Source organism: Cydia splendana, chromosome 24 (genome assembly GCF_910591565.1).
Source record: "Cydia splendana chromosome 24, ilCydSple1.2, whole genome shotgun sequence".
NCBI classification, from domain to species: Eukaryota; Metazoa; Arthropoda; class Insecta; order Lepidoptera; family Tortricidae; genus Cydia; species Cydia splendana.
In genome coordinates this window covers 8,062,018-8,079,043 of record NC_085983.1, presented here as the reverse complement: position 1 = coordinate 8,079,043, position 17,026 = coordinate 8,062,018, and the positions used below count along the sequence as shown (strand labels likewise).

At 40.7% G+C, this 17,026-nt stretch overlaps 1 protein-coding gene across 1 annotated transcript; it reads right to left on the bottom strand.

The window, feature by feature from the left end:
- Positions 1–453: 453 nt before the first annotated feature.
- On the bottom strand, positions 454–16,844 carry LOC134802390 (large ribosomal subunit protein uL4). Its single transcript, XM_063775029.1, has 11 exons — positions 16,700–16,844; positions 14,563–14,743; positions 12,789–12,870; positions 11,921–12,084; positions 10,493–10,617; positions 9,208–9,306; positions 7,503–7,638; positions 6,250–6,385; positions 3,738–3,897; positions 2,400–2,471; positions 454–605 (listed from the first exon to the last, which is right to left on the bottom strand). The coding sequence occupies exons 1-11, from the start codon at positions 16,700–16,702 to the stop codon at positions 477–479; spliced, it is 1,287 nt and encodes a 428-aa protein (XP_063631099.1). The 5' UTR covers positions 16,703–16,844; the 3' UTR covers positions 454–476.
- Positions 16,845–17,026: the final 182 nt, after the last annotated feature.

Genomic DNA, 17,026 nt, shown 5'->3' with positions numbered 1-17,026 from the left:
CGTCATGTCAGATAAACGTCAGTCCATACATATGGTTGACAAGTTGTTGACCATTGGCCACCTATTTTCGACAGAGGGGAACGCCTGTTAATGGCGGCTCCATTGTTAATTACTCCGAGACCACGAAGCTCCGTGGCGTGAACACAGTGCGAAAGGGGGGACACAATTTTTTTTTTTCGGAGCGATTTTTTCCCCATGTATTCACATTAATCAAAAAACGGTTTAAGAAACCTCAATGTTATTTTTAAATACCTATCTAATGACATGCTGATATTATTTAAAAAAAATATTTTCACCAGCTGGTTAGGGCCAAAGAGAATTAAATCACTACGGTTAGGGCTCAGTTTTTGCCATTTTGAAGATAAAGTGTTGTGTTACGTGTTGTTTTCTTTTAATTTGCCTCGAATACGCCCTCTATTTTATTCTAAAAATGGTCAAAAATGAAACACATGGTAGGTCTATAAAACTTAATTTATTCACTTCTTGGGCGCCGGCTTGGCCGCGGGCTTCTTGGCTTTCTTGTCGTCCTTGGCGGCCTTCTTCTTCGGCGGCGGCGGCGCGGTCTTCTTGGCCACGGGCTTCTTGGGCTTCTTGGCTACGGCGGCCTGGGACAGACAGATACTTTTACTTTAAAAAGTAAATTAATGATAACAATGGGGGTAGTCACGCTTGCACCGATTTCTGCAGTTATAATCTGTATCTTTAGGTATTTAAAAAAAGGAAACAAACAATTTGTACATATTCAGGTAGTTATGTGTTACACGACCACTTCTTTAAAACTATCCTGGAGGGGCGGATAGGACGCAAGCGGGGAAGAGGAAAACCCAGACGCAGCTTTTTGGAGCAAGTGAAAGAAAAAGTAGGGGTCGTGTCGTATCAAAAAGTCAAAGAGCTGGCGCAAGATAGGGAAAGCTGGAAGATACTCCACCGACAAGAGAATAACTCTTAAGTTAATGATGATGATGTGTTATAACATTTATTGGTTAGCCAACCAAATACAAAACCGCCTGGATCAGTCACTGAACGACCTGACTTTAACCTTTATGTACTTTACCTAAATGTTTTCATTTACCCTCAGGCTTTGAGGGTAGATTTTGTTTACTTTTATTCATAGAAGGTAGCATCCTATAGAAGTGGTATACGCGTGCCTCCGTGAGGCAATATTAAAAACAAGTTTTAACATTCCTGACAACAATACCAAAAACAATCTACGTAATTCGGTCGGGTTATTTGTTACCCACCATAAACCATAATACATTTATGGGGAACAAACAAAAAATGAGACTGTGACAAGGACAAGCAATAATATCGCTTTCTCTGCTACTCCTACTGAAAGTTCTATAAGTGTATCTCGTTCGGTCATTTGGTCCCCCGTTTCCTCTCTATATTGTACCTCTATGCTTTTATTTAAATACCTAAATATACAGAGTATAGCTTAGGGTGGTATTCCACCTGTCCAATGTCAGTGCGTCTCACTCTCTCAAGAAAGCAAAATGTGAGTCACATACACATTGGACGAAGAAATTGGATAGGTGAAATACCACCCTTAGACAGAATCTTCACACACCTTACTTAAATCAGGCGGGTTCACACATCGAGCCGCCTTGCGAACAAATCGCCGCGCGAGGCACATCTACATAGACCAAGCTGCTTCGCGCGGCAATGTCCTCGCGAGGCGGCTTGTTCTGTGTGGACCCGCCTGTTCAGTAACTGACGAAGGACGCAGACTCTAAATACTTTGTTAACCTTTTGAACGCCAAGAACACGTTACTAGTCGTCGCGCCAAGGACCACTATAGGTGTCATGGCGGACGCGGCGAACCTTCACACTAACGAGTAGGGTTTACATTAGCTCGCTTGCGCCCGGGATCTTGGCGTTTGAGTGATGTTTATGTTATGACATAAAGCATTCAAAGAGTTCACTAACGTAAAAATATGAATTATTTGTTTTCCACACGTCGACACACCAACGGACTGGCGTCCAAGTTGGTGTTTCCTAAGGGAAGTTCGCTCTACCCTCGACATTCGTAACTCGAACCGCACGGGCGGGAAGAGTAAGGCTTTCGAGGGAAATTCTTTTTATACTAGTTATCATGCTCTGTATCTTTAGGTATTTAAATAAAAGTAAACAAAATCTACCCTCAAATGGCTCCTTAAGCCAGTTGAGGGTAGATGAAAACATTACATGATCAAATAAAGGTTAAAGTCAGGTCGTTCAGTTACAGATCCAGGCGGTTTTGTAATTGGTTGGTTAACCAATAAATGTTATAACTACCCGAAACTCTACCGATTATTAATTTACTTTTTTTTTAAATACCTAAAGATTACAGACTATAGTAAGGTTTGTAGATTTTATAGGTTGACATGTGGTTCTAAAGCGAACGGTAGAAAGAGACTCACCTTGATAGCTTTCGTCCTCTTCTCCCTCAGCTTTTGTGCCTTGACTGCCTCATCGTCAGCGGACAGCTTGATCTGAAACCAAGCTACACTTGTAGAAGAGTCATATCATAATCTAACATGATAATGATAGGATTATCATCAGGAAGTGTCAACGTGATTGAGTAATCATGGTTATCATAACCCAATGCTCTGAATAAGAGAGTATCATCATTTTAAAAAACCGGGCAAGTGCGAGTCGGACTCGCCCACAGTGTTCCGTCCGTACTTTTTAGTATTTGTTGTTATAGCGGCAACGGAAATACATCATCTGTGATAATTTCAACTGTGACTGTGACAGACAGACGGATGGACAGTGGATTCTTAGTAATAGCAAAAATAATAGATAGTATAGAGGGGTCCTGTCATTGTAAATTTTGTAGTCACTGTAAATTTACTGCCATCTATCGACACACGACTAAAACTCAAAATGAAAACGTATAAAGTTATCATAAAATGTATATATATGGATAAATGATTTTATTATTTTTATATCATTTTGATCCCTGTTCATTCACTGATATCTATGTGTTAAAATTGTTAAATATGAAACGGTGTCGTCACGCCATCTAGCCGAGGATAGGCTAAAGGTGTGTGCGCCATCTATTCGAGAATGACTTTTGCTTGAATTCCGAGGCACGTTTTTTCCTTAGACTTTATTCGTCTTATACGAAGTTACATATGTCTTTGGTAATAGGGTCTCGTTTATACCCTTTGGGTAAGTTTAATTTTTAACCTTAATAACCCCCCGTTTAACCCCTTTCGTTTTAGGTAAAAGAGAATATTATTTTAGACTTTATTAGATTTTTGATGTAAGAAAAAATTGCAAGTTTTTTTCCTTCAGAAGTAATTTTTCTTTTCAGTATGAAAAAAAAAATGTAATGTAATGTTCAATTCGAGCTCTTTCATATGATATCTGAACTCTAAAAAGTTTTTACAGTACATATTTTCCCTATTTTCCGGTACTAGTGCGTAAAATAGATTAGATTAGATTCATTTATTTCTTATTGAAAATGTACATTAAATTTTACATGTCAAAATAAAATGCATTCACAAAAAGATCGTCACAACAAAATATCAATAATAATAATCTAAAAACAATAAAAATAAAACAGTAATACTTAATAGCACTTTTCGTGTCTATGTCAAAAATTTAAAGGGCCATTATGTACTGTAAAACGTTGTACGATACATGTGCGAAAAGGTAGTTCGCAACTCGTGTCGAATTTCCTCTTTTCCGCACTTGTATCGTAAATAACTATTTTAGTTCAGCGAGACTGCTGTATTGTACGCGATACTCACGCCTCGCTTCTCAGCAAGCGACAGCGCCTTCTGGTTAGCCCGCCTCTGCTGGTCGAGCACCGCCTTGCGGCGCAGCACCGCCGAGAACGGGTTAAGCCGCAGCATGGCGCGCGTGTTCGTCAGCGGGTTCAGCTTGCGTGTGGCGCGGACTACGCGCTTGCTGGAACCGAATAGGGGTTAGAATCGCGTGCCGGTGGTGTGTAAGGTTATATGTGTGCTAGGTACGGTCAGAAAGTGTCAACGTGTGAGTAATCATGGTTGTCATAACCCAATGCTCTGAAAGAGAGTATCATCATACTAGTAACGAAAAAAAGTCTGTATCTTTAGGTATTTAAAAAAGAGTAAACAAAATCTACCCTCAAATGGCTTCTTAAGCTAGTTGAGGGTAGATGAAAACATTACATAATCAAATAATGTAGGCTAAAGTAAGGTCGTTCAGTGACAGATCCAGGTGGTTTTGTATTTGGATGGTTACTCAATAAATGTTAATGTACAAATTATTTGTTTACTTTTATTTAAGTACCTAAAGATACAGAGTATATATATAGATAGGGTAGATGTCGCTAGGGTCCCCTAGACCCATATGGTGGAAAGATTTACTGGCTATGGATGAGGTCTTGGTGGCTCAGAAGGCAGAGCGCTGTAGTATCTATCCAGAGGCAATTCAAGTCTCAACCAAGACAGTAATTTTTCCACTTTTAAATTTATTCTAAGCTTAATAGCATCGTTCGCAGACGTTTCTACTTGTTAAAAATTAAAATAGTATCATCATTTAAATTCATTAGGCTGGTCCACACAGAAAGAGCCGCGTCGCAACAAAATTGGCGCGCGAAGCAGCTAGGTTTGTGTAAACGGGCCGCGGCCACATTGCCTCGGCGAGGCACGTCTGAGACTGAACTGCTTCTCGCGGCAATTTCGCTCAGAGCCCGTCTAATCGGAAAAGCCTGTTAACCGTGACAACATGTATGAAACCAAGTTGCAAAGATCATATTAAACGTGATCTTATATAAACTGAAAATCGTAATTCTAGACCAAAAAAAGTAAGACAGTGTTGCCACTTTTTACTAGCGCGTCTTGTATTTATGTAAAAATAAGTAAATAAAAGTACTTTTTTAAATCGTAGGAGTAAAATTACCAATAAATAAATTATCTTAACGTGTTTACTTATAAAAAAGGAGTTTACTATTTCACAAACAATGTTACGAGCAATATTACGGGTGAGGTGGCAGGATCGTGTTCCAAACTCGGAGGTTTTACGTCGAACGGGTATACCAGGTATGGAGTGTCTGCTCATGAAAGGCCAATTGCGTTGGTGTGGGCACCTTGTGCGTATGGCCCCATCGAGACTGCCTAAAGCAGTGTTTTAGTCTGAGCTAGCCTCAGGTAAACGCAAGGCTGGCGGGCAGTACCTGCGCTACAAGGATGTCGTAAAACGCCACCTCTCAGCCACCGGCATATCATGCGAGACGTGGGAGGAGCTTGCAACACGGAGATCGGACTGGCGAACTGCTGTCAATACGGGTCTTGATAACTTCGAACGCACTCGGCTTGAAGATCTTGACGCCAAACGCCAGCTCCGAAAAATCGGCCCAAGCCCTCCTACAACTACACATACAACTCATCTGGACAGCTCTACTGTGTTTTGTGCTGCCGGACTTTCAAAACCAAATTTGGATTTGCAAGTCACGCTCGCGCCCTTGCTCGTAATAGTTAAGTAAATCCCTTTTAATAATAAGTAATACTCATAATAAATAAATAAAAACTTGTCAGGATGTCGCCGTCGACGGATACGTCTGGGAGGACATCATCATTACAGTGGCAACATTGTTTTACTTTTTTTGGTCTTGAATTACGATTTTCAGTTTAGATACAAAACAGCAACAGTCTTATGCCTCTTGTAATAAGGTCCACCGATGGACAGTTAACCTTTTGGACGCCAATGACCGATATATCCGCACCGCAGGTCCAACGCCAAAGACCGATTAATCGGTCACAGACCACAGAGCAACATAGACCTACGTGCATATGCATAAAGTTCAATTTCAGTTTTGACACTTCGGTGACGTGGCGTCAGCGTGACAGCTTTTGTGTTTGACACGGCGTCGAAAAGGTTAACAGTGTCCGTGATGGTACAAACATAAAAAAAAGAACATAACGAAACAAAAGAAATCTCTGTTCCTATTAAATATGGTTTAAATTTCCTTGAACTGAAGATGTACCATATAGTTCGTTTTTTTTTAGCATTAGAAATAAGGTAAACAATCTTGATGTGTCTTTTAATGGAAAAACACATTTTAAAAATAAGTTACGGCATATATGTAACAATTATGACTCTAATACGATCATTTATATTCTTCTGCTTTCATAAGTAACAGTTACTGATTTTTAAAACGCGTTTTTCAATTAAAAGATATGTCAAGATCGCTTACCTTCTTTCAAGTTCTTTCTAATGCTAAAAAAAACGAACTATAGGTAGGACCTTGGGCCTTAGGAGGCTATGATAGATACATACTTGGGCGCGCGCAGCACCTTGCGGATCTCCTCGGACTTGAGCAGGCGGGACAAGTCTGTGTTGGCCATCTTGGGCTGCGGCAGGTTGAAGTTCTTCTTGTCCTTGGAAGGCGTCTTCCATGAGCCGAACAGGGCGTCTGCACAAATGGATTCATTAATATTAGGACCAAAATAGATATGTAGAAGCGCTGGTGGCCTAGCGGTAGGAGCGTGCGACTTTCAATCCGAAGGTCGCGGGTTCAAACCACCAGCTTGTAACCAATGAGTTTTTCGCAACTTATGTACGAAATATCATTGCTATTTACCAGTTGCTTTTCGGTGAAGGATGATGAGGCAACCGGACTAATCCCAATAAGGCCTAGTTTCCCCTCTGGGTTGGAAGGTCAAATGGCGGTCGCTTACGAAAAAATTAAGTGTCTACGTCAATTCTTGAAACAGAAAGACATCGTCTGTGAAATTTCAACTGCCGAGCTATCACGGTTCATGAGATACAGCCTGGCGACAGACAGACAGACGGACAGTGGAGTCTTAGTAATAGGGTCCCGTTTTTACCCTTTGGGTACGGAACCCTAAAAAACGAAGTATAGCACAGCGTATGATAATTATTGTGATAGATTGCGAGATACGGCCTAAGAAGGCCGCGGTAGGCCTAAGAAGCGATGGCTGGACGTCGTGACAGCGGACATGGAAGAGAACAATCTCACACCTGAGGATGCCGAAGACCGGGCAAAGTGGAGATTGAGCAGGAAAGCGGACCCTGACGCTAGGCCGGGAGAACGCTAGGTTGGAGAAGAAGAAGATTACGACTAGGGATGTACCAACTATTCGGGAAAGCCGCCTATCCGGCCACATTTGTAATGGCAACGGCAAAAATGGCCGATTAGTCCGCACTAAGTGCCAGAAAAACAGGGCAAAAAGAAATAACAAGCAAATATTTACCATATGCTTTTCACCTATTTTACCCAAATTCCTATTTAAAGTGCTTACGAAAACTTTTGTTCGAATTATTGACCGTGTGTTCGCTTTCTTATGTTCGATTGTCGATTCGGTTGTCGTTAAATCGCCTCAGATTTTTTTTATTGATTTTATTTTATTTTTTAGCGTTACTATAATATGATGAATAGCGCGACGAAAGGGGGTAAAACGATTTTTAAGTTCATCTGAACCGAACTTAGATGAAACTATATCTGGCCGACTAGCCGATTAGTCGGCTAGTCGGCCAAATAAATAGTCGGTACATCACTAATTACTTACCAAGACGGTCGAAGGCTGACTGCGTCCAGATGATGAAGCGACCGACGTGACCACCGGGCGCCAGCGCCAGCAGGTTTAGCTTGTCGATGTTGATCAGGTCCACGCCGGGGATGTTGCGGAACGCCTTGGTCAGACCCTGGACACAAATGTCGCTTTAGTATAGAGAATATAAGGTACAATAGGGTATTATACTGTATTTAAAATAAATTATTTTACACCATGTATGAAATAAAGCACCAGATAATTATTACATAAACACAGATAGTAGTTATTTTTAAACACAAGTTCTATTTAATAAATCGGATAGAATTATAAAAAGTAGGTGAGTTGACCGTGACGTCAGTGACGTCACGATGTAATGTTTCATATAAATTCCATATTAGCAAATCATTTTGACAGTTCTGAAAAAGTAGCTGATTTGACCAGTAGGAAAATACCCTATTGATGTCTGGAGGGTCGTAAAGAATCATGCCACAGTTCATTTAAAATCTTTATTGATGAAAATTCAACCTTAACACACTTAGAGCGTAGTAACTGAAGACGTCTTGTCGACATTTTCCGTACAAAACAGGCTGCAAAATTTTGCGCGGGAGGGACACGTCAAATGTACGTACCGTACATGTCAGATAAACGTCAGTCCATATAAAAGTAATTGTGCAAGGTTTTTGGCAGAAGGGTAAACTCAGGCGACTCCGGTTATTAAATGCTCTAGGGGTGTGTGTCAAAAATCGATGACGTAATTTATGGACAGCCCCTAAGTCAGTTTTCAGAACTATAGCTATACATACATGGTCCATAGTTGCCTTATAAAGAATAACTTTATTTCATATTAAAACAATATTTGGCGACTTTCTTTAACTTCATGTGGCAATAAATTAAAATCTAAGTATCTGTTTTGGGGGTTAGTAGTAAATATTTGTCTTCCACACGTCGACACACCAACGGACTGGGGTCCAAGTTGGTGTTTCCTAAGGGAAGTTCGCTCTACCCTCGACATTCGTAACTCGAGCCGCACTGGCGGAAAGAGTAAGGCTTTCGAGGGCTTCCTTTGCTTTATACCAACCAACAGAAAGAAACTTAAAATCCTGCTTAGGATTACTATATATTCTACCTTATCATACAAAAAATACTGGTAGTGGAACAATAATTAGTGAAGGAATCAAACGCAATGCATGTTCTATGATACGGCTGAGCCACGCATACACTGACAAGCTGCTTCGCGAGGCAATTTCCTCGCGAGGCAGCTCGTTCTGTGTGGACCCGCGTATTGGTCAATTGAACTGTCATTTTAGTATCTCAGATATAAAACAGGGCTTAGGGTGGTATTCCACATATTGTAGGTACTGTACTGTTTTTTGTCTGGTTATAGTTTATACTCACCTGTTAGCTTAGTTTTTTTTTTAGGTTTTATTTGTTTAGTTTTATTGTGTTTTTCTCTCTGGTTGCCCTGAAAACCAGCGCCATGGCTAAGTATTTTAGCCATCGGCAAATGCTTAGTGGCATCCATTTTGGTGTTAATAAGATGTATTTTTAGGTTAAGTTTTATTTTGACACCAAATAATCTTTTTTTATTCTATTCTATTTCTTTGTCCAATGTGTATTGCGTCTGACATTTTGCTAAACATAATGAGAGAGTGAGACGCAATGAAATTGGACAATTGGAGTGGAATACCACCCTTAGGCTATGATGGTAGTATTTAAGTACCTGGTCCTTGTGGTAGACGATGAGGGGTCCGCGTTTCTGCACGCGGCGGCGGTTGCGCATCTTGCCTTTGCCGGCGCGCAGGCGCTGCGACTTGTAGACCTGGCAAACACGTACACTTGACAATCATTTTAAATATAAACATAAACAAATAATCATTTTTAAGGGTAAATCAAGGAACTAAAATCGGTTCAATCCTAATGTTCTTTTTGATCGCAATCAATTATAACTTTTATATTTGTTCCAAATGCACAGGAGGGTCGCGTTTGGAGAAGGACCTGAACCACAGAATAAATAATAGGGCCCGACTGCTAATCCCTTGTTTATTGTTAAGTAAAACCGCTCGTGCTACCACCTGCATAAAAAATAGTTCACTTTACCTAGAATTACAACTCCTATGGAAATTGCAATAAGATTCAAAATGAACTAATGGATAAATATTTTGTTAGGATGTGTGTGGTCCGTTCAACTCGCCGGCACTCAGTACTACGGTTACCGAGTGCCGGCGAGTCGAACGCTACAGAACCAGTCTAAAATGTCATCGAGATGCGTAACAAAGGCGCGTAATCGGAGAGCGCACCTACACTGGTTTTTTGAGCGTTGGACTAGCCCGAGCTCAGGTGCCAAATAGAATAATTAAGACCTTTTTTTTTGCGCGGAAACTAATACTGCTAGACACCAAATTTAGTGTGGGCCGCATGTACTTGTAGCGGCGCGACGAAATCGCGCCGTGAGCCACGCCTGCCTGAACTCACTGCACCTTAATAATGAATTGTTTTCTCTAGTCTATGTCGGAGAAGAAATGATCCAATCCGATTGTTGTCAAAAGAAGTTTCATCTTCCAACAATCTTGAGCTCCCAGAAATACATATACATCTGGGAGAGGAAAGTGCTGGGACCACTAACTTGCTGGATGGCGCCTTTTACTGCAATAGCCGGGTCCACATAGAGCGAGTATACGCGCGAGGCAATTTCCTCGCGCACAAAACGGCAAGTGTTCGGTCTGTTTCGACAAACCTCGGCAGAGGCACGTCTACACAGACCGAGTTGCTTCGCGCGGCAATTACCTCGCGAGGCGGCTCGTTCTGTGTGGACCCGCCTATTTTTGGATGACAGGTCATTTAATATAGGTATGGTTAATATAGGTAACTAAAATGCGCCACTTATGCAGTCAGTTCCATTTTCTGCAACAGCAGTAATCTGTTACAGGTCTACCGTAAACTTCTAAAATCCAAATTCATATCTCTGTCACTCCAAGAGTGAAAGATGTAGAGGTGTATGGACTAACCTTGAGAACATCAGACCAGGCCTTGACGCGGCGGAGGAAGATCACAGCGTTCTTGGTCTTATTGATCTCCTGGATCTTGTCTGACACCACCAGGGGCATCTCGGGGACCTTCTCAATGATGTGGCCTGCAAATAAAGTAGGTTTTAGTAATCAAATCATCTAATACTGGTATGTAGTTTGCACACATATACCTCGCGATGTGATTACTTAAATACACACATTTTTTTCTCTCAACTGCTTAACCACTAGACCCCTCATTGTCAAGTCTAACAATGATCACAATATCTGATCTATATCTATCTGATAATAGCTGTATAGTTAATAGGCGGGTCCCCACAGAACGAGCCGCCGCGCGAGGAATTTGCCGCGCGAAGCAGTTCGGTCGTTGGAGACGTGCCTCGCCCGAGGCAATGCGGCCGAGACACGTCTACACAGACCGAGCTGCTTCGCGCGGCAATTTCCTCGCGAGGCGGCTCATTCTGTGTGGACCAGCCTAATAACATACATTTGAAACATACATACAAAACATGAGACGACCATAAGCCCTCACTTCGCTAGGAAGATGTGAGACTATTTGAGTTTTGTTAAAGATTTTTAATTAAAAAAATCGTGCTCTTTAATCTTGCCAGAAACTTCGAGACGGTCACCGATTTTAATTCCGAAATATGTTATTAATAAAAATATTGTGTCTTCCACACGTCGACACACCAACGGACTGGGGTCCAAGTTGGTGTTTCCTAAGGGAAGTTCGCTCTACCCTCGACATTCGTAACTCGAACCGCACGGGCGGAAAGAGTAAGGCTTTCGAGGGATCACTAATATTTTATACTTTTATCGGTCTTCGACACTGCTGCTGGCGTCCAGAACAGGTTCATTCAGTGTATTTGTGGATGAAGTGCTGTCCTGCTCTCGCTAGCGTCTGACCATCTTGAGAAGCCAACGGTATATAAACACCGTTCGTAATGTATAAACATTTGATTCAGTTCTGCAGCCTGTTGCCCGTTGGCGTTCAATCCTCGGACTAACGCTCAGTTGCACCATCCACACTTGACAGACTGATCAACGTCATGCAGAAGAGAACTATGCAAATTCCCATACAATAAAATTAGACGAACTCTTTATCGGTGACATACGGTTTGGTGCAACCGACCCTAAGGGCTGATTTAGACGGTGCGAGAACTCGCATGCGAGTTTCATTACATTGCGGTATTTGATTGGTCGGCTGAATTGGATTTAACCAATAGTCCTCAATGTAACTAAAATCGCATGCAAGTTCGCGCGCCGTCTATATCAGCCCTTAGGTTGGTTACGTCCAATTCAACCGACCGATTAAAACCCGCAATGTAATGAAACACGCATGCGAGTTTTGGCATCATCTAAATGAGCCATAAGTCTCGTGTCTCGTGAATAGTGAGTAACGTGTGTCACCTCGGGCCTGCACCAGCGCGGGCACGCCGGCGGCGGCGACGGCGGCGGCGACGGCGGCGCGGCGCTGGCGCAGGTTGACGCGGCGGTGCCAGCGCCGCCACGGCTTCGTGGGCGCGAACATGCGCCCCCCGCGGCACATGTTACCGAACGCACCCTGACCCGATCTGCGAAACAAATTATACGGTCAACAATGGTTCCCGGTCAATTCATTGTAAACTTAAGGGCGAGGACTGGATATCAGCAGAAGCAGAGTGACGAGCGACATTTAAGTACTCGAAAATCGATCTAATAATATATATGAATGATCTTTAACGACCGCTCGTCGCCCCCTTGCCCGCTAACGCCCAGACCGCAGGCAAATTTTCTATTATTTAACACATTTAGCAGTAGTATTTGAAATGATTCCTATTAATGAGACAATCACTTTTACTACGTGTTTCATCAAGATCACAACAATCACGCCCTAAAAAAACATACTTTGTTAGAAATTGTAGTAACAACTCTGCACCCGTGTCCGCTACAGAGCGGACCCAGAACGCCATGTCGCTACGTTGCTGTTGCACTAATCCGCAGTAACACTCAGAAGCATGGAGAAAGCTCACTGAACGTGGACATTTAGTGCAAACCCCACAAATTTTGATTGTTAAATATTTAAGTATGAACCTATGTAGAGCCACATAATGAAGGCCTATCTATATTTCAAACTGCATACATGCATTCTTTCCAATTAAGAATATTTAATAAGTTTGAACTATTTATACAAGCTTTTTTTGTGTTTATAAATTTCATTTCGACGTAAACATTGATATGGAGGAGACAGTAACAGTTTGCTACACGGCATTCTCTACCAGTCTACGGTGTATCTTACCTGTGGGTACCACCACCACGGACACGGGGGATACGCGCTACGGCGCGACCGGTACCCCATGACTCAGCGCTAGTTTGGTGACCTGAGGAGAAAAGAACATCATGAGCACATTCATCAAATAAATAAGTGGTAGGTGGATACCTAGCCACGGTGCATCGGACGAGGCATGTCTACACAGACCAAGTTGCTTCGCCATTTATTTGCGAGGCTAATTGAGTTTAATCCTAACCTAACGAATATTAGAGTAACGAGTATTAGCCTCGTAAAGAAATTGCCACGCGAGGCAACTTGGTATGTGTAGACGAGCCTCGTCCGTGGACTAGGCACATCTACACAGACCATGTTGCTTTGCCTATTTATTTATTTATTTATTTAAACTTTATTGCACAAAGTATATACAAAAATGTACAAATGGCGGACTTAATGCCAAATGGCATTCTCTACCAGTCAACCATAGGGCCAAACAGACATCTACAATTGGTGCAGAGAGAGAAGTATACCTATTCAGTGAATATAAAAAAATCAAACTATACATATAAACTACATAAATAAATAAAATATACATATTTATACAATACATACTATAAATATAATAATGATGGATATTATTCGAACTCTTGTTTTAGCAAATGCTTACGCAACAATCGCTTAAAAGAAAACTTACTTGGAGCTTGTCTAATATTTAGAGTATTGAGTGGCCTATTAACTGGTTTCTAATCGCAAAACTGAAAATGTATAATAAAAATAATAAAGAAAACTGTAGTAACAACTCTGCACCCGTGTCCGCTACGGAGCGGACCCAGAACGCCATGTCGCTACGTTGCTGTTGCACTAATCCGCAGTAACACTCAGAAGCATGGAGAAAGCTCACTGAACGTGGACATTTAGTGCATATCATCTTAAGTTAGAACAGGGGCCACCAAATGGAGCCAAGCTATTTTATTTTTTTGCTTTTTACTAAACTCAAGGAGAAACAGACCGCGATGGTCATTTTATTTCAAGAACCGGACCCCTGAAGAAACTAATTGGTGACCCCTGAGTTAGAATGTGAACTTTTTATTTAACAGGAAAAGTGATGTCAAATTACCTATAATTTTTTAAAAGCTCCTAACTCATATAATAATTAAAAACACAAAGTTAAAATTTTAGGCGGGGCGCCTTGCGAGGAAATCGCCGCGCGAAGGATATTGGTCCGTGTAAACGTGTCTCAGGCAAAGCAAACGCACTCGCAGCCGTAATGTCTTGAGCGACTACGCCTCTACAGATCGAGATAATAATCGTCTTTACGACGACAGTTTCAGGGGCCCATCTAGTTAGCTGCAAGTCACCGCCTCGTTAACGTGTAGAACTTTGTTATGGCAGGTTTCCGGACCTCTCAGCAATAGCCCAATCTCTTGATCAGCAAAACTTCAACACCATAACCTGTACTCTTCTCCACTGTATTTACAATAGCTCCTACGCCAGCTGGGACCGATTTACGGTTATCTTTTTTCCCGTGAGTTGGTTCTAGCTGGTGTATTACCTACGCATGCCTCCCAAAGGTCCAGGACCCCATGGTCCCGAGATATGGAAAGACATAGAAATAATAATACAGTGTAAACTCTATATAGCGACACTCGAGGGACCGGCAACTTTTTGATGTTATAGAGTTTTCATTAAATAGATAGTAATTAATATTAAAGTAAACCAACTAGAGCAAAAATTTTCGATGTTATAGGGAGTGAAATGTGTATCGAGTGACGTTATATGGAGTTTAAACTGTAATTATACATACCAGCCTCCTTGTTCACGCTGTAAGGCTGCCTCGCGTTCTTAGACATGGACACATGCACATTGTTGACGAGGTCCGGGCGGATGGGCGCCTTGAACACGAACGGGAGCGGCAGGGCAGCCCCGGCGACCACCTCACTCTTCTCGGAGTAGACTGACACAAGCGGTCGGGCGACTGATAGACTCTGGAATTTAGAAATATTTTAATAAGGACATGTTTTACCAATGTTGGGTGAGCAGCAGCCATAGACATCGGTTACACGCTGATTCTAGCGTCAGTTCAGCCAGAATGATGAAAAATGGACATGGATAGACGATCAGTCCAGACTGACAACAGACTGAACTAGGGTTGCCAACTTTTTTTTGGTGGAATAATAGTATTTTCCAGAATAAGGAATAAAAATATAGTACATTCCAAAAAAATATAGTACTTTCAGATAAAATACTAAACATGAGTGTAATATACGTTTAATCGGAAATATAGTATTTTAGCGTACTATATATTTTTCCAAAAGTATATAGTACAGAGAGTCAAAATATAGTACAATACTATATAATATAGTACGGTTGGCAACCCTAGACTGAACAGACGCCGTTTGGACACAGAACGCAACACAGTCATTTAGTCTTGTCTAATATGGTGACTGACGCGAGAATGACACAAACAGGTTACACGATCAGTCTCCTATCAGTTTTCTGTCATTCAAAATGGACTGACGAATTAATATTCGTCGTCTAAAAATTTAAATTTTCATCAGTCCAGACCATCAGTCCATCAGTCCGCGTGTTACATGATAATTCTTTTATCATTCTGACCAGAATGATGGACTGAACTGACGCCAGAATTAGCATGTAACCGATGTCATAGAGTTAACTAAACACCAATGCTAGGGAGACGCTAGTATGCGATGTTAGGCCTGGAATAATATTTTTGATAGTGACAAAATATTTGCAGGTAAGTGAAATTATCCAAATGAAACATTTTTTCAATTTTAAAATCTCCTAAAATAATTTCCTTCTTTTAATTGCTGTGGAATATTTCTTGTTTCTAAGCTTCCCGAATTAATTGGAATCTATCTGTAACTCTGTATTTTGAGGCATACTAAAGAAAAGGTAGAGTGGTAATGTGTTCCACACGTCGACACACTGCCAGACAGTAGCCTGTGCAGTGTTTCCTAAGGGAACTTTACTGTCCCCCTACATGTACCTGAAAGGCCAATGGAGGCTCAACCAGGAAGAGTTCGGGGTATAAACAATATCCTTACATATTTATATTAACAATATTATGTAAATGTTATTATGTAAACTGTAACACTGTCTATTATATACCTCCTTTGATAAAGATTGAGGATGTTATGTGTTATGAAAGTTATGATAAAATAAATTATTTTTACAATTGTAGAGGTAATTCAATGTAGAATTTAGAATAAATATCCTTTAATAATACGTTAGTTGTAAAATAATTGAGGTTTTGATTGGTTTTCATTATGTGGCTATTATAACATTTATAACAAGAGCAAGGTTAGACAACAACAACTATTTACATGCTATACAGAGTTCTCAACACCCATAGCTCATTGAAAATATATTTTAACTTGAAGATCAATGGTATCAGATATTTTGTAACAAAACAAAAGATAGTTCATCTTTTGTTTTGTTACAAAATATCTGAAAGTAACAAAAGTAATGAAACGCAAACCTTAACCTAACCTCAAAATTTTCGACTCAACCTCAAAGTATAACAGGACTGTAATTTCGTATGAAACTGTTGGAATTTCGAATAAAACTAAAAATATATCAATTTAGACCCGTTATTACACCAAATAGACCAAAACAAGCGTTTATTCGACTCAATTTTGGGGTCTCGTGCCGTGATCACGCCGTGGCGTAAACTACCTTTTTCCTGATAAGCAAGGCAGTAAACCGTCTTCATTATTGAAAATTAACCACTTTCACAACTTAATTATCGATCAGTAACCGTGAGAAACTATTAGATTGATGATATTTACACGAAATAACTCTCAAACACGTGGACCACTCACTATCGAAATGCCTTATAAAAATATCACTTGCACTTGTTTATTTCGCCCACTTTACAAGTTTAGTGTAGGCAATGCACTTTAATTTGTTAATAAACTTACCATTTCGCTATTTAGCGAAGAATTTCCTCCAAAAAACACTATATGCGGCGGCTCAGACCGTCCGCCATGCCACGGAGGAGTAAAAAGACCGGAACTGGAAAATTTTGACAGAACCTTTAAAGGACAGTTACCAGATGATAAAATAGAAAATTCAAATAATTATAAATGCAAATATATTAAAAATAATTAATTCATCATTTTCGCAAACGTAATATTTCCGTAATTAAAGCAACTAACAAATTATTCTTTCGAACTCTTCAAGGAAATTATTTTTGAAGTGAAATCAATCTTGTTCCATGTATTTAGCTTTACAATAGACAAAGAAAA

Bases quoted from the DNA above. Each gene is read 5' to 3' on its own strand.
- LOC134802390 (XM_063775029.1), bottom strand. The intron at 7,639-9,207 runs GTACTTAAATAC...ATTTGTGTCCAG, and splicing joins TCGTCTACCACAAGGACCAG to GGTCTGACCAAGGCGTTCCG. The intron at 3,898-6,249 runs GTATGTATCTAT...ATTCGGTTCCAG, and splicing joins AAGGTGCTGCGCGCGCCCAA to CAAGCGCGTAGTCCGCGCCA.